General features: G+C 33.7%; 3 protein-coding genes across 6 annotated transcripts in view; 1 reads left to right on the plus strand and 2 right to left on the minus strand.

The window, feature by feature from the left end:
- Positions 1 to 10,486, minus strand: part of ppfia2 (PTPRF interacting protein alpha 2) — a 340,251-nt gene extending 329,765 nt beyond the window's left edge. For all 3 annotated transcript variants that reach the window (XR_015482131.1, XR_015482134.1, XR_015482133.1), the window contains exons 1-3: positions 10,432 to 10,486; positions 10,026 to 10,088; positions 4,262 to 4,453 (exon numbers count right to left, since the gene is read on the minus strand). The gene's annotated coding sequence lies outside the window, so the exon portion shown is untranslated. The remainder of the gene's footprint in view (positions 1 to 4,261; positions 4,454 to 10,025; positions 10,089 to 10,431) is intronic.
- A 60-nt stretch (positions 10,487 to 10,546) lies between these two features.
- On the plus strand, positions 10,547 to 13,025 carry llph (LLP homolog, long-term synaptic facilitation factor). Its single transcript, NM_001103140.2, has 3 exons — positions 10,547 to 10,617; positions 12,131 to 12,355; positions 12,433 to 13,025. Exons 2-3 carry the CDS (start codon positions 12,142 to 12,144, stop codon positions 12,597 to 12,599), a joined length of 381 nt encoding a protein of 126 aa, NP_001096610.1. The 5' UTR covers positions 10,547 to 10,617; positions 12,131 to 12,141; the 3' UTR covers positions 12,600 to 13,025.
- Positions 13,023 to 24,519, minus strand: hcls1 (hematopoietic cell-specific Lyn substrate 1). Of its 2 annotated transcripts, none has more exons than XM_087247120.1 (17): positions 24,404 to 24,519; positions 23,720 to 23,803; positions 23,541 to 23,614; positions 22,990 to 23,119; positions 21,424 to 21,534; positions 21,230 to 21,284; positions 21,035 to 21,145; positions 20,832 to 20,942; positions 19,569 to 19,679; positions 19,288 to 19,398; positions 19,104 to 19,159; positions 18,055 to 18,124; positions 17,732 to 17,880; positions 17,433 to 17,558; positions 16,012 to 16,159; positions 15,815 to 15,886; positions 13,023 to 13,956 (listed from the first exon to the last, which is right to left on the minus strand). In XM_087247120.1, the coding sequence occupies exons 2-17, from the start codon at positions 23,801 to 23,803 to the stop codon at positions 13,823 to 13,825; spliced, it is 1,653 nt and encodes a 550-aa protein (XP_087103246.1). In that variant the 5' UTR covers positions 24,404 to 24,519; the 3' UTR covers positions 13,023 to 13,822. The 2 variants fall into 2 exon arrangements, with proteins under 2 accessions (XP_087103246.1, NP_001038471.2); NM_001045006.2 differs by having other exon boundaries at positions 13,029 to 13,956; positions 17,439 to 17,558; positions 24,404 to 24,457.
- Positions 24,520 to 25,836: the final 1,317 nt, after the last annotated feature.

Genomic DNA, 25,836 nt, shown 5'->3' on the forward strand with positions numbered 1-25,836 from the left:
TGGGTGTCTTTATGTGGCCATCACCACTGAAGGCAGATCTGGTAGACATCAATGTTGCTCTACTGAGCAATTGCATCTTGAGGGATCGTGCAAAATTACTACTGCTAAATACACTCCTCCTCAGATGCGATTGAGAAGTGATAATGTGCCATATTTAAATTTAAACTACAAGCCTATGTACATAAAATGCTATCCAAAAAAAAAATCAAATCAGAGGATAAAATGACTGGTGCTTGAGCATCACTTGAGATATGTTTGTAGCAGGGACTGACTGCTTGATTTCTATCAGTTGTCTGATAGTTAAATGTTTTTTTTCTTTGATAAAAAAAAGCTATAGTTCTATAATATAAGAAAACTTTGTGCAGTGCTCAGCAAAATTGAGTACTTCTCATTTTGATAATGAATATTTGTATCCATTTCTCAGTGAATTTAGGCAATGTATTTTGATGCATTTAAACAAAGATTAATTTATTCAAATAATATTTAAGTCGCCAAACATATTCAGAAATAGAAAAAATAGGGCAATTAAATTCAAGCTAAATATTGAAAGAAAATTACAACCTAAAAAATTTCAACAATTTTTTGCTTCTCTTGATTTTTCCTTTTATTTAATTTGTATTTATTGTTTTTCTATAACATAAATTTGGCTGTACTAGTTTTTAGACCGTTATTGTAGGTTATTATGTTAGATAAGCTCCAGATTTAGCTTTAGTCTAATGTATATGCACAAATAAAATATGATACAGCTTCCTATTAAAAATATCAATTTAAAAGACAGATTTGTGAGGGGTGTACAATACACTGAGCACTGTACATAAAGTTTGTACTTTATGGATAAATGGTAGGGAACATAATAGTCTAGGAGAACATCTTGCATATTTAATCCCTACCCAGTGTAAATCCAGTATGTAAATGAACTAATTTATCATGTGCTTAATTTGTCCTGTCCAAAACCAGAGTTAGAAATTGGGTAGAGAAACCCCACCAAATCCCATTTGTTTCATTTAAACAAAGAAGTCTGGATTCCTTGTGATTCCAAATATACATTGAAACTGAAGGATTAATCATCTTAAAAAGTTTGTATTTAGCTAACATGGTAGATTTTGGAATAAGAAGTGTACTCTATAACATTGATCCTGACAAAAAAAACTATTAGGAAGAGTTAACCAATTCGCTCACAATTACTATACATACACAAAAATGTTAAGCATTAATTAACTACTGTTATATTAAACACATTTTTCTATGGTTGTTTTTTTTATTATTAACTTATTCTCTGAGAGCTTCATTTATCTTCAGAACACTAATTAAGATATTTTAGGTGAAATCCTCAAAAAACCCATTCAGTCTTGTTCAAAGACTTGCTTGTCATCAAGACTAGAGGGGAACATTTGCTAAATGTGCAGTTAATAATTATGTTATTCATTATTCAAGTCTGTTTATTTTTTATTGTATGAATACATCTCTATGAAAACAATTATGCTTAGAGATGTCATTTATTTCTTTTTTCTTATGCAACATGTTATTTAAGGTTATTAAAATGAATGTACGATGTGCTTTTACAGACATAATCAAAGGCAAGTTTTACAAAAAATGTGCAATAGGTTATAGAAATTATAGCAATTAGTAAAAATAAGACAATAAGCAAATAAATCAATAGATAGATGGAGGCCTCTATAAGTCTATAAGTACTAATATTGGTGACTAAATAGTCAAAGATAGATGCACTTATGTATTTCTATTACAAAACAAATTGTTGAACAGTAATGTTGCTATTGAAACATAAACATTTGTTATTATTTCTCATGTAATTGTAATATTTGTGGTCTCATTTCCTCAGTAATCACAGTGCAACTCACTGAAATGACTGTATAGAGAACATATACTGTGGTGACACCCTTTGCCTTTCTCAGACAGAGTTGAAGAATGTCTATGAGATTCAGGTTTATTCAGTTGAGTCTGTAAATGATTGCATCTCATCTTTACCGATACAGTTTTTCATATAATCTGACACTACAGTAAATGAACAGATGATCTAGTTATCTATTCAGTTACATTTAATGTAGTCTTAAAAATATTAAATAATGTTTAACTTAATAAGGGTACACGAATAATACAAAATGTGCTGTTGTTTTAAAGCGGCAAAAACTATTTGCAAATGAGTTACATCATTTTAAACCAGGAAGAACCTTGAGTATGAAAATATTCTGATGTCTTAATTCATGTTCAGCATTTCAGAACTAACCAAAAGTGATGGCATAATTTTGTGTCTTTTTACATCTATTAACATAATGAATTATGATATTTTTCCCCAAGTCATGGCCCTAATTTACACAGAACCAAAGTCTAATTCAAAGCTTTCCTATAACACTACTCGTCTTTTATGGTCGTACACACACGCACTTCTATTTCCTATAGGAAAAGCCAATCACAATGTTTATAAACCTTATGTCAGTGCTGCTACGAACCAGTAACCAGAGACAAACTGTGACTCATTAATATCAAACGGCTAACACACACACTGCATTCATTATTCATCCACCTCCATATATTCCATACATTTTAATCACCTCACCATGGCAACATATATTCAAACTGACGATCAGTGCACATTCTGTCAGTGGCTTAATGACACTCATGAATAGTTAATCGCTAGAGTATTAGTCTTCACATTGATACACGTCTTTGCATTGATTCCCATTTAAACATGCAGCGATGCATAACAGGAATCTTCTAGTTTTCACTGGTAGTTATGTTGGAAACAGTGTGAGATTCCTGTAAATGAATGCACATGTTGAAATCCATCTTCCAAGGTTAATTTGACCACTAAAAAAAAAGCTGTGTGCGCGTAAACAAGAGCAACGGCACAGATGGGATGCTTAAACGCTATTAACTGACTCAAATGGAGGTCATTTCTGTCTTGAGTGCCTATGCGTCTTTTTTTTTTTGTTTGTTTGGTGCATTGTTTACATCAGATTACTGTGAGATTAGAGCACATGTTGTACAGACTCGATTCTATTTATGAGAAATGTGCTGTTTGTGCTGTAAGAATATGCTATTAAGTTACTCTGTATTATACATTTGGACTTTTTATTTTATATCTAACAGGAACAGTGCTCATTATTCAACTGTATAATACTGTAAATAAACCTAATATAGCCCCAATGGCTAATTTGTATCTGTTGTCACCCACCAGTTTTTAAAATGGCAAACTAAATCTGAAATATTGAAATTATCACATATAAACATAATTAAAAATATCCAATTACACATAGTAAAACCACTGAGACACTAATGGATAACAATTGAATAAAGATAATAATGAAAGTGTCATAAAAATGATACAACCTTTATATGCTCCCACTCAGCCAAATGATGAGAAAGAACCAAATCTCCTACCACAGCTATGCTGATAATACTCAGATCTACGTGATAAAACTAAACATCAATCCTGTTAAATTTTCAGCTTTAATTATAAAAATACACAAATATTTATATAGTTTGATAGATTTATATTTTACATTGTGGCATTTTAACCAGCTCAGAAAACGTAAGAGTTCTGAGAAAGCTTCTTCATCATTTGCTTGCAGATGCGATTACTTGGTTTTCTACATCCTTACTATCATACATGCAAAACTCTTCAGCATTAGCTTCTGGTGCACATGTACACTGTGCATATTTTAATTGCAAAGTGAGGGTAGAGAGATAAACCTCTATTAAAGCAATTTAATAAACATTTTTCTCACTGCAAGTCAATATGCAAGAGGAAAAAAATGCTACAGGCGTGCTGAGAAACCTCACTCAATGAAATTGATTTTAAACCAGAAACAACCACAATCAAAGTACATGAGCCAACAACACTGCCTTCAGCCAAACACACACACACACACACACACACACTCATATATATCATAGCATTATGGAGTAATCAACTTCCCCATGATGAAAAAGTAATAGAGACTGTGCAATGTAGCCCGAGTGTGTGAGATTTCTAATAATACAGTGATGGACTGGCCTTTTACAACACTCACGGCAGTCGTGTGTTATGATATCATAATAAAAATGCCCCAGAACTAATCTAGATCTTTTTTTAAAATATATATTTATATTTCATTTTATTTTATTTTATTCATCATTTAAAAAATATATACAGGGGGCTTATAATTCAGGAGGGCTAATAATTCTGACTATAGTTATAAAGTCTACAAAACAAAGACTTTGCATTTATGTATGTTTTGTGGGAGGATGGGAGTTCTTTTACCTGGTTTCAGGATGTTGATCAGTCTATGCTTGTCATTCCATTTCAGCTCCGCAGAGACCAAAACCAATAGCAACGTGTCTCTTGAGGGTTTCTGCTGTAAACGTAGAGTGTGTAGGCCGAGGCAGAGACCGTCATCTGTCTCTACTGGAGACCTGAGGTCCATGGATGATCTCTGAATCCTCTGAGGGAGATCTGCAGGTTCAAAAGAGCAACAGAAACAATGAATGAGCAAGCAAAGTGCATGGCCCAGCTCTTTCACTTTAACAACAGAGGTTGTAGATCTGTAACTAAATCTCAGATGGTTGGCTTTATGGAGCCCACATACTGCAAGTTTCTTACTAACCACTATTACCACAAGCACATTACTTTTGCATTTTAAAAATTCACAAAAAAAAACTTTAGACTGAACATAAAAGAACAATAAGAAAGTAGTATTTCAGAAGAAAGAAAAATACACTCTATCGAGTTTATGAATGATGCAGTGAATGTACAGTAAAATCATATGGAAGCTTGTTTCTGCTATGTAATAAAAAAAAGTCTCAGAAATAACATTTTCATTCTATTAACCCTTTCAAATGGTTCACCACGTTTAGATTGTTTTAAATAATGACTGCTAATGGAAATTAAAGATAGACTAATTTAAATAATGGTTTAAACACACAGCATTGTTGGTTAAAAAAGAATTCTAACAAACATAATTCTGTTGCACTACTTCTCTTGATTTTGGTTACACTTAATCTCATGTTAAATAGGAATCTAAAATATTTTATGGCATACTCCAAAAAATAAAGGTGATTTAGTATTTAATATGTTTTATTTTTAATATATATTTTAAATAAATTGGTCTAATAATTCATATTTCCTGATTTTTCATAGTATATGTTCATATGTTTCATAGTATTAATTCTGGTACTTTTTCCATAAACCGACTTTTCACCCATTTGGTAGAGGTTGTTATTTTAGAAATTATGGGATGTGTTGAAAAAAAAAGGCATTGAGTTTGTTAACTAATGCAATCCAAACGTTTTTTTTTTTTCTTTTTTTTTTTTTTTTCTTTGTGGGGTAGTTAAAGGGTTAAGATTAAGAAAGACTTTTTTTCTTAGAATTGTTACTTCATATCTTGCAATTGCAAATTTAACTCTCTCAATTCTGAGAAAAATTTTAGAACTGTGAGATTAAAACTCAGAAATGAAAAAACTAAATGAGAAATGTAATAAAGCCAGAACTGAAAGAAAAAACTAAAATTGGAAGAAAGCTTGGCAATTAATGATTGCAAGAGATAATCTAAAAAAATGTATTGTGGGGAGAAAATTAGATTTTTTCAAAGCAAGATGTAAACTCAAGATTGCAGGAAATACGAGGGGAAAGTCTGATATAACAAAATAAATGACAAAAAGCAGCGAGAATTAAAATACACAAGGATCTTTAAAAAAAAGTTGGAATTCATTTAAATTGGCTACATGTTCCGTCAACCATAATTGCGAAAAAAATCAATATGAAAAAAAGATATTAAAAAAACTACAGAATCACTTGAAAGAGAGTAAATAATGAGTAATATTTCATTTCAGGCTGAACTATGTTGAAAATGTTTAAAATGATAGACAATAGGATTGTGTAGGTCATTCAATTGTAAGTTACATCTAGCAGTACATGTTTTAAGTTCTTTGTTTTACTATTAAGTGCCAAACCACAAGAACATACAATATGATCAAATTAATTTTTAGTGCTGCAAGAAAAAATTCACCTAATGATGAAACGTAATAATTTTTAGATTACTTGATCTGATAAAAATGTGTTGTTTAGGTCAAAACATTGTTTTAATCTCAGAAAACATGTTTGGTTTTCTGTTTGGAGTGCAATGGGCTGTTTTTTTGAATGTTTATCGAAATGTTACAAAATACAAAAACGCCTGTCTAAGCCTTTTTATACTGTATATGAACTGTTCACCTTTCAGAGAATTGTTTTTAATAGTGTGAAGAGCATTTTGATAATCTAAAGATCCTTTTCCCACCATAATTTCTACTTTTACGGCATGTAAAAGATCTATCGATGTTAAACCCAGCGGGCACCTTGAAGTTAAAACAACATTTAAAAACCCATGCAAATTTTTTTGGTGTCAAAACCTTGATGACACACATTGATGTCTTGTAAACCTCCAAAATAATGACACAAAGTTTTACAATTTAAGAAATCAAATACAACGAACAAATTTACACTGGATTGTGTATCTCTGAAATGGGTGTAAACCTTAATGTTACAATTACTGGCAAAATTTTGTGTCATTACTTTGATGGTCTAAAGCAGTGGTTCCCAAAGTGGGGGTCAGGGGTGTTGGTGATCCAAATTATTTTTATTAAACTATTATCATGTTTTAATATTTTATCCATAACCTACAGATGAAAAAAAAGTTGTTAATGGTTATTTTTAAAAAAAACAACATGCAAATAAAAAGCCATTATTAAAATTTTGCGACCCCTGAGGTTATTATGTTATATTAAAGAGACAGCACATTGATTTTATGGCCCCAGGTTAAGCTTTCTGACACCTTTATGGCACTCATGTACATTAAAAATAAATACAGGCCACAACTGAACATGGAAGATGGTCTACGAGTGGCATTCAAAATTAAAGGATGAATAGAATTGGTATTTGTGTACCATTGTGTGCAAGGTTTATATATTTACTTCAGAGGATATTGGGGGTCGTAAGTCACTGGCATTGTTATTTTAGGGGGTCGCTGGCTTAAAAGTTTAGGAACCCATGGTTTAAAGGACATCAATTTGTGGATGTCAAATGGACATCAAGGTTTTGACATCATATCGATTTAATTTTTGATGTGTTTTTAACATGCCCATCCTGAGAAGTCTCTTCAATAACCCATACATGCCTATCAGAAACCTTTATGTTTAAGAGTGAATTCCAACAACCCCTATTTTTATGGCTGCTGATAAATACGATACCACCTATCCTACTTTTAAAAATCCAACACAAACAGCTAGCGCGAGCATGTGTTTGTGTGTGCCGCTTGCATGCTGATCATTTCAGAACATGATGTCCTGGGACTTAATTATTCCACACACAGCCGCGTCACTCTCACAGCAAGAGCCCTAATTGGGAGAGTCAAAACACACAGCGATCTCCAGAACTCCCCTTCTGAAAGAGACCTCAGCTGAGCGCCAAGAGCAAAGTCACTGGAGCTGTCCAGCAGATGGGCTTTTCAGCTCTCCTTTATAATACTATAGTGTTTGCTGGTCCCATGGCTGACTGGTGAGGGTTATGCACCATTTGTTTGGTTTTATCTATGAGTTGTTACCACAATCTACATACAAAGGCTTGTGGGGCCGTAGAGGGATATTATCAGACTGGGTTATACGGAGAGCTGGAAGGAGTTATGCAAATGTACATTTGCTCATGATGTCAGCACAAAGGAAACATCAGAACTTTTAAATTTCATTAATTCGTTTATTTTACTTCACTTTAGTCCCTTATTTATCAGGGTTCGCCACAGCGGAATGAACCAACAACTGTTCCAGCATATGTTTTACGCAGCAGATGCCCTTCCAACCACAACCCAGTACTGGGAAGACTTTTAAACTTGTCAGAATCAGAGATCAATAATAGCCAGAATTTCACACAGGACAATAATCTGTGTATTTGTGTTAAGCTCTATTCCATTCAACACAGGAGTTACACTATAAGCTATAATGTACACAAAACTGCAATGTTTAGTACAGACAAGAGACACAAACCTTTTTTGTTTGATCTCAAATCCATCTGATTCAACATTCTGTTATGTTTAATTTTATTGTTGTGTAATGACATGGGTGTGAGGTGACCTGGTGGCACAGTGGAGAGCGTTGTCACCTCACAGCAAGAAGATCGATGATTCGAGCCTCGGCTAGGTCAGTTGGCATTTCTATGTGGAGTTTGCATGTTCTCCCTGTGTTGGCTTTGGTTTCCTCCAGGTGCTCCGGTTTCCCTCACAGTCCAAAGACATGTGCTATAGGTGAATTGAATAAGCTACATTGGCCGCAGTGTATGAGTGTGTGTATGGGGGTTTCCCAGTGCTGGGTTGTGGCTGGAAGGGCATCCACTGCGTAAAACACATACTAGATAAGTTGGTGGTTCATTCTGCTGTGGGGACCCCTAATTAATAAAGGGAATAAGCCAAAAAGAAAATGAAAAAATAAATGACATGGGTATGACTGAATTGTGCACTATTCATGTGCTCTCCCTGTAATTCAAAGCTCTTAAAAAAGTTATGTATTGGAATCTCTTGGCATTCTAAATTTTGCTACAGTTTGGGTTAAGGCGGGGGTGTCCAAACTCGGTCCAGGAAGATTCTAGTATATCTAGTATATTCTAGAATATCTATAGCTTGATTAGCTGCTTAAGGTGTGTTTGATTAGGGTTGGAGCTAAACTCTCCAGGACACCGGCCCTCCAGGACCAAGTTTGGACACCCCTAGGTTAAGGGATAGGAGTATAAATCAGTATAAAATACATTATGACAATGAAGAATCTTAATTAACTTTGTATGTGAGTGTGTCATTTCCGAAGATCTAAGAATCAATTCACAATATTCACAAAACATGCCCACATAAAGACGCTTTTTAATACCACATGTTGTTTACACGGCCATTAATTATTACTATATGACCCTTGATGTCATTACAAAAACTCAATAACATCTAAAATTCCAGTGCATTTAAATTATGCAAATTAATTTGATGAAGATATGAAATTTGATGATCTCTTTATAAGGAAAATATGAAGTTTTACTTAAGATTTGAAGCTAAATTACATGGGGTTCAATGTTGCATAGGTCCATCTGCTAACTTAACCGAATTTATTCAACATAATATCATTACATGAATTTAGTGTATTGAGGGGTTTATGGTCTGAATGCATGCACTAAGTAAAAGAAAAGGAATGTATCAGGATTAAATCCTTTAATATTTTGACACACAAACAGTCCAAAACCATTGGCTGCAAAATCAAAACAAGTAAAATTAGGGCTGGGCTAATAAACAATATTATATCAAATTGTGATAAAAATGTATGTCAATAACAATAATAAGCTCGGGACATTTTTACTTTATATTGATCACAGAGCCAATCACACAGCAGAAATATTCAACAAGAACCGTGTGTTAATATTTGAGATGTATCAAATATTCGGCCTCTGAAAACTTATCGGCCGAAAATATGTTATGCCATTTGATGAACCCTATAATTTTTGTGGCTTCAGTCATTGTTGAGGTACTCTTTTAAATCTGGAAGCAATAAAAACTTAAATCGAAATATTTATCATAACCATTTAATATAGAGAATTATTATCGAGATTGCATTTTGCCATATCGCCCAGACTTAAGTGAAGTGCATTAAAAACACACTATAGGGCTACTATTGTACTTGTGTTAAAATATCTACCTGTGAATATTAAATTCATCATCTGACACTGATCAACAGTGTGAAGAAAACTGTGCTTGTCAACAAAAAAAGGATGATATTTTGCAAACAAATTCCAAGCAGTCCGTCTGCTCTCCATCTGCTGTGAGTCACGCAAACAGATCTGTTAGTATAGCTATGTTGTCAGGTCAGCTTGGCCAAAACAAACAAGGCTTGTGTGTCTGTTACAATATGTTTGTTTGTTTTTTTACTGAACTATAAATCACCACTTCAGCAGCTCTTAAATGCACCAAATACACCAAACTTAGGTTTACTCATATCTACTTTCTGTAGTGTGTTCAACAATAACTTGCCTGAATATACAGAATTTCCCTTTTCCTCCTCCTTGCAGCAACATTTTCAGATGTTCTCAAAACCTTAGTATGAAAAACAAAAGAACAAGTATTTTAAACCAGACCTCATTCAATGTTCACATTTGTATGCTAGAAATGTATAAAAAATTGTGTTATTAATGAAATAATGCCTAAAGTGTATTCTTAAATGTCTATTTTTGCTTAGTTTTTAGAAAACTGTACTAAGAATGTTAATAAAACAATCAATTAATCAAATGTGGGGGTGAGAATTGATTAATATGTTTCTCCTATTCGCCTCAAGTGTCTGTGACAGTGAAAGTACGACTTGAAATTGGTATACATCTTCATTTGAGAGAAGGTGTTAATTAATAATGTATTGTTGGGTTATTTTTGTACTTTAACTCACCTCGCGTTTGGAAATGTTTACTGTGAGCCGCAGTTCTATCGCCCTCTGTTGGACTAAACGCGTGAACACACGAGCAGTCAAACACATGATAATTCGTCGCAAAACAGGAACTGTCGTAAAGATATTTTGCTTAGCGGCAGTTGTACACAAGATACACGTGTATCCAGAGCTTTTGGGAATATAAACGTAAGTGTCACATTATGAATATATATATAGTTTTAAAGAGCCGTTATCACAGCATAAATATTGAAGTTTTCATTATAGCGTTGTTTTACTTGATGTCTCCTTAAATACGAAGCTATTTTTGCAAGTATGAGAACGCTAACGTTAATGGCTAACAAATACCTTCGTTTTCATTTTAAACAGAGTGCTTTTACGTATGAATATTGTCCTCTGTATTCTGTGGGTGATTCGTTAATTATAAGGTGACATTTGTTATGTTATGAATGATTTTTACCGGGTTGTTTGAGCTCTGTATCTGTGTTTCGTGCTTATGAAGTGTTCAACACGTTCAGTCTCTGTAGCTCGCCGAGTTTTGAGGTCTTGTAGTGTCTAATCACGAGCTGGTAATCAGTTGAAACAGGTGTCTAATTATGAGGGAGGGAGACACTTAAAATGTGGAAAACACCAAGAAAACTTTCAGACTAGAATGAAAGTGAAAACCATATTCCTTTAAATATATTGAACAGCGATTATGGTTGTCCAGCATCAAAACAACAGAAGTGTGATACTTTATGTAACGTTATGATATGAAACTTTTTTTTACGTAACGTTACTTTAGAATGTGTCCCGAGTAAAACAAAACAAGGACAATTGGAAGACACCCAGTGTTATTCAGTGTAATAGTTATTTATAAATCTTGTCAGGCATATTTATAAACCTGTTTATAAAAGTTGTTTCATCTTCTGTTGAACACAAAAGAATATATCTTGAAGAATGCTGGATGCTTGCACTCATTGATTTCCATAATAGTAGGAAAACAAATACAGAAGTCAATGGTTGCCAGCATTCTTTGAAATATCTTAAGTGTTCAAAAGAAAAATGAAACACAAATAGGTTTTAAACAAGCAAGGGGTAGGAAATGACAGAAATTGTATTTTTGGATGAACTCTCCTTTCAAAGCTCACAAAATTAATAAAACAAATTAATTAAAACTTTATATTTGTCACTTACCAGATATCCTGCAGTTTGTTCACTTGGATTTCCATTCTTTTTTTTTTCTTTTTGTAGAGTAAAGAGACAATTTGATAATTCTCAGTTTTACTGAATTTAGCAGGTATGAGTTTAAATAAAATATTAAGATATTTCATAAAGGTCTAATAAAATTCCTTCTAATTTCAGATAATTCTTAAATTCTTAACTCGTACGTTTAATAACCTTTTTTTTTTTTTGCTACTTGCTACATGAAAACATTTAGGATATGCTATACCTTGTGGCGGAAATGTAATCAGTTGTTTATTTTTTTTTACTGGGATAAAATTCTCAAATCTAGTTAAATTGATATTTTTTAAAGTGGTCTCTTTTTTTCATGGTTGTATTTCTTGGTCTGAGGGTCTGTAAACATGGATCCAAATGATAAAGACTCATTGAGAGTTGTTTAAATAAATAAAACTACTGAAAATGCAAAAACTATATAATCACTTATTACTGGTACTTATGTAATCATTACCTTGCTTTTGTCTTTTTTTTCTGACCTCAGTTTCCGTCAGGATGGCAAAGAGTTTACGCAGCAAGTGGAGGAGGAAAATGAGGGCAGAAAAGAGAAAGAAAGTTGCCCCTAAGGAGCTGGCACGGCTCAAATCAGCACTGGGTCAGGGAGAGAAAGGAGAGATCTCCATGAAAGACGTAGCCGAAATCGCCACAGTCGTCCCGCCTGAGAAAGTCAAGCAGAAGCCAGCAGATGTGGACATGCAGGAAGAAGAGGGTGAGATTTAGTTGAAACACTTGATTCTCTCACATTAAAATGCAGTCGTTTAATAATCTGTTGTTTCTTGCTTGCAGCGGATGGTGGAAAGATGGATTTGGACACTAAACGCAATAAAAAGACAATGTTGGATGAACACGGACGATACCCGGTCTGGATGAACCAAAGGCAGGCGAAGAAGCTGAAAGCTAAACGTGTGGGTAAAAATGGTAAACCTAAACCCAAGAAGAGACTTGCCTGGTAGGAGGACTGACCTGCTTATGTATGGACATTATTCCTGTTACTGCGGTACAGGAGCCTGTTATTCTGCTTCATGTACAGATCGTTCATTTCACATGTCTGTGAACAGTTTACGGAGACTCGAGCAGGAAATGTCTTTACATTATCAGCAATTCTGAAATGTAATGACAGATCTGTTATTGACAAGATACTGGTTGTGAATTCTTGTTGAAAATTGCTCTTCAGTTCACTAAGAAAATATAGAGCGGAGAAAACATCAAGACTCTTCCAATAAAATAAATCGTCTTTTTCTATCTTTTTTGATCCATGTCACACTCAGTGGGTCCGCTTTAATTTGAAGATGTGATGGATTATGTATTTCCTTTGCTGGCTTAGTAATTATGAGTGTGCACACTTTTGTTTATCTGAATAAATCCATTATACCTCATAACATGTTTTGTTTTTTTATTTTGTGATCAACACAAATGCATAACATTGAGTTAATGAAGCATAAGCCATAGAAATCCTGGAGTATAAAACAGTGTATTTCTGCATGGCATCATGGCAAACATTTGTAAATACTTTTAGTCCTCATATACACTTTTATAATAGTGGTAATATGACATTTTGTAATTTAGCAATGATTCTCAATCTATTATTTATGATAAACTATTATTTAAAATATCATATGGGAATTTTTACACTTTTAAAAAAAGTTTTATACCGTACAACTTGAAATTATTTAAAACAGTTAGGAGTAATTTTTTAATGTTACATTACTACACACACTACTGTTCAAGAGGCTGAAGTCAGTCATTTCTGTTCTGTTATGTTACATAAATTAATACTTTTATTTAGCAAAGATGCATTCAATTGACCAAATATAAATCAAAACTATGTCAAGAAATCTTAATGTTACAAAAAGATTTCTAATCCAAATGTTCAGCTGTTCTTTCAAACTTTATAATCATTTATATTCATTATTGGGGATTTTTGGATTGTTTTGGACAAGTATATATGTATACAATATTTCGGCTTGCTTGGTTAGGGACGTGTTGAAGTGAATATTTTGGTTGCTAACCAAGTGCCTTATGGAAAAACTTGAAAGATGCAGGTTCATTAAAATAACCAAAAATGAATTCTCTCTCTCTGTACAATTCAGTATATTGCACTTGTTTGTCAGATAAATGCAATAAATTATCTGTAAGTGGCTAATAAACATTCTTTTCGACCACTGATATTTAGCAACTACAAAAGCTCCACAAAGCTTGCAGGAAACAGGCCTGTGCGGCCATTACACATTCCTTTCCACCAACCCTCGTCCACCATCTCAATGTTAGTGATGATGTCATCTGGCATAAAGGAGATCTCGTCACTGTCCTCTGCAAAAAAGTATAATAAATATGCATTAAAAACACGCACATACAAGAGCATAATTCTGCAGAGTTGTTTAAATGGAGATTTCACACCTAAAAATTCTGTCATCATTTAATCTTTACTTGTTTCAAACCTGTTAGACTGACTGTAGAACACAAAAGAAGATATTTTGAAGAATGCTGAAACCTGTAACCACTGACTTCCATGGTATTTGTTTCTCCTACTTTAAAAGTCAGTGCTTACAGGTTTGGCTTTCTTCAAAATATCTTCTTTTGTGCTCAACATTATAAAGAAACTCATAAATGTTTGCAACCACTTGAGGGAGAGTAAATTATGAGTAAATATTCATTTTTGGGCAAACTATACCTCAGGAAAACCACAGTTTCCTTACAAACTTGAGTAAATCATTTGCATTCTATTTGCTCATGAGAACAAAAACGTCACTGTGGCAAACTGCAACAAAATATTAATAAATAAAATTATTGCAACCAGAGAAGCTGCTGTAGCTCTACTGCCTACACAAAAATTACACTGCTGTCTTATTATCTTGCGTACAGAAGTGGAAAACTGATGTTTATGAAACAAACAACTCAAATCCTTTCGATAGCGAACTTTGGTTTCAGAAAGACTAAAAAAAATAAGCCTCCATTTTATGAAATTTCCCAAAATGCATGGCTGGAAAGCCATCTGAAGGTCTTGTATAAAACTAGTATTAATATACAGTTTCATTGATCTGATCACAAGTGGACAATGTTGTATGCAGGTGTGAACAGTCTAAAAACTTAAGCTTCCAAAGGTTGTTAAAAACATTACATTTGATTGCTTTCATGAAGTAAATACTCATGGGGTTGAAAGTGTTAAAACAGCAGCAAAAGACTACATACTATTTGCCTACTGATCTCATTCTTAATAATTAAGTCACCTGTTGTTGAAGCATGCTGATCAGATGGATTTTTGGGAAACCTTTAATTTGATAATTGATTTAGCAGCCAAAAAAAGTTTTGTGACTGTCAAAGCACACAATTTGTTTTGTTTGTGACACCACAATGATAACTGTTCTACCTTCATAAAATCTCAAAATCTCTAAAGTGATGTGAGAAAAAAATGGTTTCTACAGTTAGGTTGGTGTAAAATTTACAGTTATCACAAAAAAACATCTAATATTTAACTAAAAATTAAATTGTGTAAAAATACAGTCTTTGTAACTCAGAGAAAAGCTCACATTCATTTATTTTGTGAAACACAGGTTTGACAAAGTGTAAAATGTACTGTATTTTATGGAGAGCAACATACAGGGAGATGATTTCACTAATCGAAAAGTGTTGCATGATCTGGCTTTCCAAGTGATGAAAATGCCTGATTTATTTTAAGATTTTCTACAAACAATTTGAAATATATATAATAACGTACATACATGTCAAAACTGAATTAATACTGTATTAGGAACCCATCGAAAAAAAAAGGAAATAAATTCTATATTTTCACTTTTGTGAGGGTGTATATTTTATCAGTTTCACTGCTCTAACGTATACTCAGTATTTTTAGTTTAACTTCTAGAGAGAGATACAGTATTAAATGTAAAGAATCAATAAGAGATGCAATCTTTCAGCAGAAATCTAAATTAGTTGACTAAGGAATTTAAGATAGGTTAAATGGTATTGATCAGTATGAAAATTGCATGGGCGTATTCTGCGATGTAAGACAAAAAGATCTGAAGCTCATTCACAAACCCAACCATTGACCTCTCTCAATAAAAAGTGGAAAAAAGAGATGGATTTACATGCCAGACGTAAACTAATAATGATCTTAATACCCGGTGTGAACAAGGCTTCAGTTGTTATGCAGTTTTACACTTGTACGTACCTCCTTGGTAGTCATAAATGGCCCTGGCTGTTGTTCCTCCCCCACCTAAATCTTCATAATCATTTTCCCCAGCTGTTGACAAATCCAAAAAATCAGGTGTCATATTTTAGGCAAACTTTTTTTCCCATCAGTTATAATAAGAGCCATTATTTTCCTTTCCAGCACATGTAGCAAATGTCAATGAGCATGTCACAAACCTTGGGCGGAGTATGAGCCAACATCCTCATAATCTTCCTCCTGAGGAACAGGAGGAGGTTCACATTCAGCATAGGTTTCGTCTTCCAGCAAATCAGATGGTCGTGGTGGCAGAGATGGTGGTTCCTCATTTTCAGGCTGATTCTCCTCCTGAAACACAAGCAAACTGATCAGATTCTTGGTATATGTGCTTATAAAGAGTACAATGTTTTATTATCAGTCTTCAAACTATGATGTGTCTTGTTTTTTCAAAGGGCTATTTGAATAGAATTTAGTGTGTTATTAGTGTGTATGTTTAGGACACCACACAAAATAATAACAAATATAATGAATAAATAAATTGTTAAAATCATCCAACATTGTTATTAACCCTTTAAATTATTTGCATTATTCAGGACTGATGCTGGTGAAAAAAATAATAATAAAAAAATATGAATAAAATACTATAATTTGGTATTGTGATGGGGTCAGATTTCTGTCTTCAAACTCATCCCAGAAAGGATCAACGTTTATTCTTTTTCCTCATTACTTTATTCATATGAGTATTTGAATCAGTATTTAATCTTCGAAATGATTTTGACCAATAAATAAAATTAAAAATTAATTAATTTCAAAATATATTTAGGAATGTTCACTTGGGGTGTCTTTGTCCCTATCTTTGTCTGTCAAACTCTATTTTCAGGAGCTCCCAAATCAGGTCACAGGTCATAGAGACCTCTTGAGTGGACCTGGATTCTTAAAGAATCAGAAACAACTATGGTTATTTTCAATGTGTTAATTATGTCTAAAGCGATATTTGCCTTTCTAAGCGTTAAATCTTTTTAAAGTTAATTCCTTTGTACGTAAGATGCCAGTTTTGATGTAGATTAACATCCGGTTTTTACCCAATTTTGATAAAGATAGCTGAGAGTACACTTAGCCTTGGATAGGAAACAGATTGTTTTTTGTGTGTGTGTGTTCTATTCCTTTTTGATTCATTTCACAGGTCTGGGGCCAACTCTGAAGTGGCTGTCTGACGTTTGTATGCTTGAGATATCGAGATATTGTATACATGCTCATGAAAATTTTCCTAGTCTAACCAATCAGCTTAAAACACCTATATGTACGACACAGTTAATGATGTTATGTGAGAGTATAATTGTTGTGGATTTGTAATTGTAAGGAGAGTGGCCTACAAACTCATTGCGGGTGTTGAAGCTGGCTTCTGCGGATGAAACTGCAAACTATGTTCAGTAAACTTTCTTTTTAATTAAATCTCTGACTCCAGCTCTTCTTCATCTGACAGACAGCTCATTTTTGGGTTTAAACTGTAATTATCCCTACAATTGTAACAGACATTTTCGTCCTCTGTGAATCTATGTGTGATTTTTTTTTTTTTAACTGATGCACAAGTGTTACTTCAAATAAACAAAAAGTGTCTTGCCTCAACGTCAGGTTCAATCTCTTCTCTGGGAATTTCCGGCAGTTTCCTGAACTCTTGTTGGGGTTTCTGGGATACTGGCACAGGGGGAGGACTCTGTTTCTCTTCCTCCACATGCTGGCTTTGCTCCTTAGAAGAGAAAACAAGCAATAGTCAGTGTTTGTCTGTGTGTGTGTGTGTGTGTGTGTGTGTGTGTGTGATTGTCTGGTGAGTGTAGGTGGGTTATTTATTCTTACGCTGGCTTTCTATTAAAGTGCAGTGTGCAAATCTATATATAAATATATGCATCAAGACAAATGAACCTCCTGTTTGCGTCGTGCCTCTTCTCGTTCTCTTTTCTCTCTAGCGAGTCTTCTGGTTCTCTCCTCCTCTGCTTTCTTCTTGTTGTCCTCATCTGAGGCCTTCGCCATGTTCTCAAAGCGAGCTTTAAGGTTTCCAGCTCCTACACTTGCTATTATACACCAATAACACATAATCAAGGGTTAGCTGTATATAATATAAAAACAGTAGACCATTGTCCAGTTAAAATGCATGAATGCAATTCCATTACTACACAAAAAACTGAAACAAAAAAAAAAGAAGATCAAACTGAATTCATAATGTAAAAATTTGTAGAAACACTCACAGCCCTCGAATGCTTGAGGCTTTTCATAAGATGATGATGGTGACTCCATCTTATTGAATGAAGATGCATTCTGTGGGAAAAGACTAAAAGTACATTCACTGGGAAGATGTCAAACATTTGCTGAATAATTTATAGTTTAAGGTGAGACACTGCAGGCAAAAAAAATCATGCACCTGTCAATTTTGAACCATTTGCCTTTTTATTTCAGTCTGATTAAAAATTTCTCACAGTTGCAAATTAATGTATATATTGCACAGATTTTACTATATTTGCCATAAGTGCAACTATTTCTATACTGTTATTTGTATAGAATTATTTCTCGCAATGTGAATTTTCATGGTGTGATTTCATTTCTTAAAATTCTTTATTTTTCATAATAATAACCTATTCACCATAACTGTGACTAGAATATATTGACTTTACAGTGAGAGCTTTTCTTGTAAAAACATTTTTTTGTTTCACATTTTTCTATTTCAATACGTGACTATATTGAAAATTCAAATATAATTTATAATTCATAATTGCTACTTAATATCTTAAAATTCAACCATTTCTTATTTTTCAATCTTTTAAGAACTTTTGGTCCGACTAATTACATATAGAGTTACACTTTTGACTCATTTCTTACACCTTAATCCACCCTTAAACCCATTCATACCTGTCCCTATCCTTACCCGTATACCACCTCAATAGCACCATATGTTGTGCAATGCAAATATGAAAACATTTTACATGTTTTTTGATCTAAGTACCTAGTATGCCACTTAATATGAAGTGGGGTTCAACTTTTACTGAATAAACTAATCAATAATTAGAGTGAGTGAATGAAAGAATGAATGGAGTATATGAATGAATGTGATGAATAAACTAATTGATGAATAATTTTGGACAAAAGCATCTGCTTAATGACTAAATTTAAATGAAAGAATGAATGAATAGATGAAAAAATAAATAAATGATTAATTGATTGATTGGTTGGTAGGTAAGTAGGTAGGTAGGTTGGTAGGTAGGCTTCCATAATAATGGCTACACAATTCTGTGAAGTTTACCTTATCCATACGATCCTCCTGGACTCCATAACGTCCTCCAAAACCTTTTGCATAGTCTACCGAAAAATAAGAACATATTAATGCATTTGCTTTAATACAATCATTATAAAACATATACCAGAATAAACTGGGTTTCAAAAGAGTTTCCCATTAGTCACATGATTGCAGGCAATATTTTCAATACCTTTCTGTGACTGATGTTTCTCTGTTTCTCCCTTGTAGTCGTAACCCAATGCAGCCTTGTCAACCTTTTCTTTTTCCACACCATATTTCCCCCCAAAGCCTTTTGCATAGTCTGTAAGACATTTAGAATTATTTTATCGGAGTATTTTATCTTGTGGTTGAACAATCAAGTCTCAAATGCATTTTAAAGGACATTAGCATCTGGTCTATTTATGACTATAGCTATCCAATTACAAAAAAAAGCATGTAAACAGGCCTTATAACAGCAGAAGTAGAACTTACCTTTCTGTGACTGATGTTTCTCAGTTTCACCTTTGTAATCATAACCCAAAGCAGCCTTGTCAACCTTCTCTTTTTCCACACCATATTTCCCCCCGAAGCCTTTCGCGTAGTCTGTGAGATGTTCAGAAAACAGAATTATGCTTCATAAACTATCCTTTAAGCAAAAAAATTTCACATTTGGATTAAAACTGGAATGTTTGTCAATGTGGTTCTGTTAACACCTGCTCACTGCTCACTGTGTTTTCTCTGATTTTTGAAAACGGATCCATTGACATTTGTCACATAATTGTGTCTCAGCTAAACAGATATAATATATATATATATATATATATATATATATATATATATATATATATATATATACTGTATGTATATATATATATATATATATATATATATATATATATATATATATATATATATATATATATATATATATATATATATATATACACTGTATATATATATATATATATATATATATATATATATATATATATATATATACCTAATTAACTGTTACATTGATCAAAGATAAACTCTTATAAAAAGCATTCAATTTGTAAATTATAAAACTCTAGTGTAAATCAATTTATTAGACTATTAGATTTAAACATAAGCTACGTATAATATTTGACAAACAATTGATTTCACAATAGCTTTAAATATTACAAAGCAGATATTATTCTGGTTAAAGAATGTTTTGTACTTCACTCAGGTTCCTGTAAAAATCCAAAAATAATAAATGAAACATCTAAAATACTATTTTGTTGTTGTTGTTGTTGTACAGATGCTCAAGACATCATTCAAAACTGTGGATTTTCATAAATTACATATTAACATACAGTCCTCAAAACAAAAACTATGCTTTTGTAAACAAACTGTGTTTTTTTTTCCATTCAAGTACATATGGACGATGCCATTTTATATTAATTCAACATTCAAATATAATTGCTTATGAAACGAAACAATAAAATAAAATGAAACAAAGATTCCATAATCTCATCTGGGTCATTGTCATTGTCTTGCATTTGCGTTGTTCTATCTGACAATGTAATATCGTCTATAGGAGGAGTAAAATTTACATGCAGATGCATTTAGACTTTTTGTTGTCTGGAATGCGTCCCAAACCTCGTTTGGAAGTGGTTTGAGCAATCATGTCTCAAATGCACTTTAAAAGGCATTACATCTGGTCCTTTCATGATCTGATAGCTATCCAATTAGATAAAAAGCATGTAAACAGGCAGCACGGGTAGAACTTACCTTTCTGTGACTGATGTTTCTCCGTTTCTCCCTTGTAGTCATAACCCATTGCAGCCTTGTCAACCTTTTCTTTTTCCACTCCATATTTCCCCCCAAAGCCTTTTGCGTAGTCTGCGAGATGTTCAGAAAACCAAATTATGTTTTATAAAAACTATTCCTCCACCAAAGGAAGGTCAAAATACAAGATCAGAAACCAAAGAGACCTTTCTGCGACTGGTGTTTCTCAGTCTCGCCTTTGTAGTCGTATCCCATCGCAGCCTTGTCAACTCGCTCTTTCTGCACACCATACTTTCCCCCAAAACCCTGAGCGTAATCTTAGGAAGAGTAATGCAACGACTATTATAGACAGAAGAGGAAAAATAGAGGACAAAACTTGGGATGTATGAATGTAGACTTACCTTTCTGAGATGCATGCTGCTGTACCTGAGCCTTGTATTCATAGCTCATGGCAGACTGGAGTCAATCAGTAATGAAAGGCAAAGAAATTAAAGCTTTTTTATTGCAGATTCTTTCAAAATTAATCACTCATTTTTTGACTAATTATTTATAAACTAATTAACTGAAATTAGTTGAAAGGGAAAGAGGTTCTAACCTTGTCCACTCTGTCCTTCTGTACACCAAATTTCCCACCAAAACCCTTTGCTGCATCTGTCTGGGATGAGTGCTGTTCCACCTCTGCCACATAGCTGTGTCCTAAAGCACCCTGGGAAAAATCAATAAACCGTCAAATGAGAATCACTCACAAGAAACGGAGGTAAAAATGAGGTCCCTTTCTTGGTCCTAATTTGAAGTTCTCCTAACAGGTGCAAAAGAGCAGTTTTTGCTTAAGGAATGATGTACATCTAACCGATTGTTTTTACATAAGGCCTGACAGGCTTAACAGCAGCCCAATGTACAGCACAGAGCTTTTTTATAGGACTGAAGGCATTTATTCTTTAAAAACAACCTGCTATATGTACATTGTTCTGCTTATCACATAGCTATTTGCCACAAAAGTAAACAATTTGACACAAAACATTGATTTGAGCTGTAATCATTTATTTCTCTTTAATTATACGTAAAATGTGCATAAAGAAGACAACTGTCAACAAATGGCTGGGTACAGTCTACTACAATAACTTACTTGCATTATTATGGGGTGTATGCAAAGGGACTTTTAATTTTGAGTAATCCAGCTCCGGTGAACTGTCATGAACCATGCTATGGAAATTTATTTTACCACAGTATTTTCAGATGGAGGTTAAACAGCATTTCATCTCATTTTACACCTGAACAACTAAATTTACTTAAGTCTATTATCAATGCTGTAAAAGAAACCTTATGAAATTGAAAATAGTCAAATCAACCTTTCACCAGATGTTTATTGGTAGCTGAAAAACACTTGCCATTCATATAGCACATTAAGTCGCAAGATGGGACCAAACAAGAACAGCAGCCTATAATATTTATATGAATGTATTAACTAATAGCCAAGATAATAGGAAGTACCCGCATGAGCCTGTGTTATTGGTTACTATCTGTCAATGACATTAGGATGTTGATTGACCAATCAGATTCAAGTATTTCAGAGAGCGTTGTAATAAGGATATTTAATGAGTTGCATATATTCTGAAGCACAGTAGAACAAAAAAAACTAAAATATTTGGGAAAAAAACATTGAACAAAATTAGAGAACTCTTTTAGATATCAGTTATTGCTGTTGATTTGTGCCTGCTGGTTATTTCCCCATTTAACTGACAAACCCTTTTACTAACTTTGTAAGATGGTGAGCTGTTAATGTGGCCGAAATAGATAATAGATTTCAACAGCTAGATTGTGGAAGTTCAAATTCTGCAGATCTCGTGCAGGAGAGTACATTGCCTTCAAATACAAGCAAAAACTGTGAATGTTGTTTTATTGATGCTACATGAGTTTAATTTAATTTCATCAGAATACCTCATGGGTACCTTCTTGGCTTCCGAACAAAAACTGTTATGTAATTCACCTTGCTCACACAGATGTGACTTTTAAACCAAGTTGGTCAGTAAAGCGAATCAGCAAGATTTTTGGCCCTCAAATGAATTTCTTCTTGAAATAATTGGATTTAATGAAATAAAAAGGTAACAAAGAATCATTTGGCACACTTTAGAATTTGAACTTGTTTTTTTTTTAATCTAACCTTGTCCATTCTGTCTTTCTCAACTCCAAATTTCCCTCCATAGCCGTAAGAAGCTTTAGGACCCTGGTCCAACTCCTTCTTCTTAACCACCTCATGTTCCCGAGACACATTCTGCCTGAGATCTGCAATGCTACACACACAAACACAGACACGTTAATACATGCTGCAACTTACCATGGAATGTCAAGGTGGCAGTTTTGCAATGCACTCATTTCTTTGCAATTAATTCCTGGTGCTCATTTATATTTTGAACTTCAAATTATAACTGCAAATTACACATACAGTTATTGTAATTGTTTTTAAAATGCAGTGTGACAGTGCAATATCTTATTCCGCTTCTGATATGATGTCAGCTTGATCTTGTCACTCCATATTTGGAAATGCAACTCAAGTAGGCTGCAGTTCTACTTCCTATTTCCTCTATATAGTGTAGCAGTACTTTAAGCAGTGCTTTCTGTTCAGTGCTATGTAGTGGCATGAAATCAGCCTGATTTATCAATATATTGTAGCATTTTACTTTTTGTGTAAAATGTAGCATTTGTAAGAGTTACCTGATGTGTTCTTTTCGGCCTGAACCTTCTATGGTTTTGGCACCCCATCTCTGTTCTTGTTCTGAGACATCATTCTAAACGGACACATTTACATAATAATAATAATAAATAAATGTTGTGCTTGGAAATGAGACTACATATTTACATCAGAACTTTTTTTATTCCTCCTCTCTTCTTACCTCAAAATTTGGATCTGTTTCCCAGTCGTCCCCTTGTGATTCAGTCTCCACAGTAACATCATGCCCCACTACAGATTTCCACATCTATAAAACAAGAGAAGTCAAGATTTCATAGGTCATATTACATTTCCTTGTGTCCATACTACTGGGTATTGTTATGCATTACTTAAAGTAATGTATAAATCCATTAAATGATAAATATTATCTATAAACAATGTTTAAGTGACGATATTGCAATATTGTAAACAGGAAATTAGTAGTAAAATAGTAATACAAATTATGACAACGTAAACACCGCAGCTTGATGGTTTAATTTTAACGTCCAAGAAAAAAATTAAAGCAAATAACATTTCCGTAGATGAATATCTCTTTACATAAAGCGAGTTAAAACTTGTGCTCCAAGTTCCTCATTTATTGTAGACTTAGATGGAAACTTTTGCACGTTCATTGCTAAAAAGTAATAATAATTACACCATGATTTTAACAGCTTTTGAGAACATTAAAATGCAGATACATTAACGTTGTATGTATTGTAAATACAAACTTATAACTTTGTCTTTCCTTAACGGAGAAAAAAGTATGGCAACTTTAACCTATCAGTTACTTCCTGACCAAAGAAGTTTCGTTTCTTTCTGCATGCATCGGCAATAACAATATGAACAGACGACAATTAGGAATACTCACTTTGTTATTGCTTTATTTCCGTCTTTTTGTGTCCGTTAAGTGTCAATGTCAGCGTCAGATAAACAATAGCTCAGAGCTCAGATTTGACCTGCGCTCGAATGCGCGCAGCCTATGCTGAATACTTGAGGCGTCGCGCACGCGGTTACGCGCAGCAGAGTCCCACCTGTGCGCTTCCATCCGGTAACAAATAAAACAGTACAAGTTTAATTGCATATATCGCCCAAAGTCTCAAAATAATAAATGAACATGTAATTGAAGTAATTACATTTAATGAGTCATTGCAATTATTAAATATACGCATTGGTCACTTTATTGGATGGCACTGTTCAACTGCTCGTCAATGAATATTTAATAAGCCTCTATATTTAATAAGACTCTACATTTAGATTAGATATGATAACAGTCAAACAGAGCATCATTGTGGGGAGATAAGAAAATTTAAGTGAGTGGATGTGCCTAATCTGGAGAATTTCTGAACTGATCAATGGGATTTCCCGAAATCACTTTAAGTGTTTATAATGAATGGTCCGAGATAGAAAAAAATATATAGTTGTGGCATTTCTGTTGATGCCAGAAGGCAGAAGAGATCGTCCTGACAGGTTCTGCTGATAGACACTCCACAAAAACTCAAATAACTTATAACAACTGAGGTCTGCAACGGGACAAACATGGGAACAGATGAACCTCAGCAGCAAAAGAGCCATTCTAGTAAGCTAAAAAAAAAAAACCCAAAAAAAAAACCTGCAAACTGAGGCTACTGCACACAAAGGATAATTAAAAAGACAGCAGAAAACTGGGTGAAAAAAGTGTGGTCTGAAAAGTCTAATGCAACAAATTTAAAATTTCGCATAAGCTGATCCATCCTGCCATGTGTCACCAGTTCTGGTTGCCGTTATTGGTGTATATTCACGAATATACAACAAACCCCTTAGTACAACATAAGCATTGTTTAAACACCACAGCCCACCCAAGTATTGTGTTTGACCATGTTGAATCCTTCATGTCCACAGTAAACCCAATGAGTTAGTTCAGTGTACTCATATGTTCTCCACAGCCACCAGATATGCAATATGGACCAAAATAATTTGGAAAAGTTTCCAGCACAGGTTCCGCTACTGGCAAGTGTGGCAAAGTTTATCTAATACTGAAGCTGATATGTCACATTACAACAACAAAATTAAAGTAGTATGGATTATATTTGTACTACACACATCCATACTATACATAATATACTTTTTAGTGGTTGAGAAGAAAATCAGTACCTACCTCATAAAACTAGGAAGAAAGCATTCGGCACCATTATAAGATCTCAAAATGCTATTAGGCATTTATTTCAAACACATGATCAACTTAAAAGAAAACAGGTTTACTGTACAATCAATTGTACAATAGCAGCACCATCATATCTAAGAACACACTATGTCAACCAGATG

Source organism: Danio rerio, chromosome 4 (genome assembly GCF_052040795.2).
Source record: "Danio rerio strain M-AB ecotype USA chromosome 4, GRCz13ab, whole genome shotgun sequence".
In the NCBI taxonomy this organism is placed as follows: domain Eukaryota; kingdom Metazoa; phylum Chordata; class Actinopteri; order Cypriniformes; family Danionidae; genus Danio; species Danio rerio.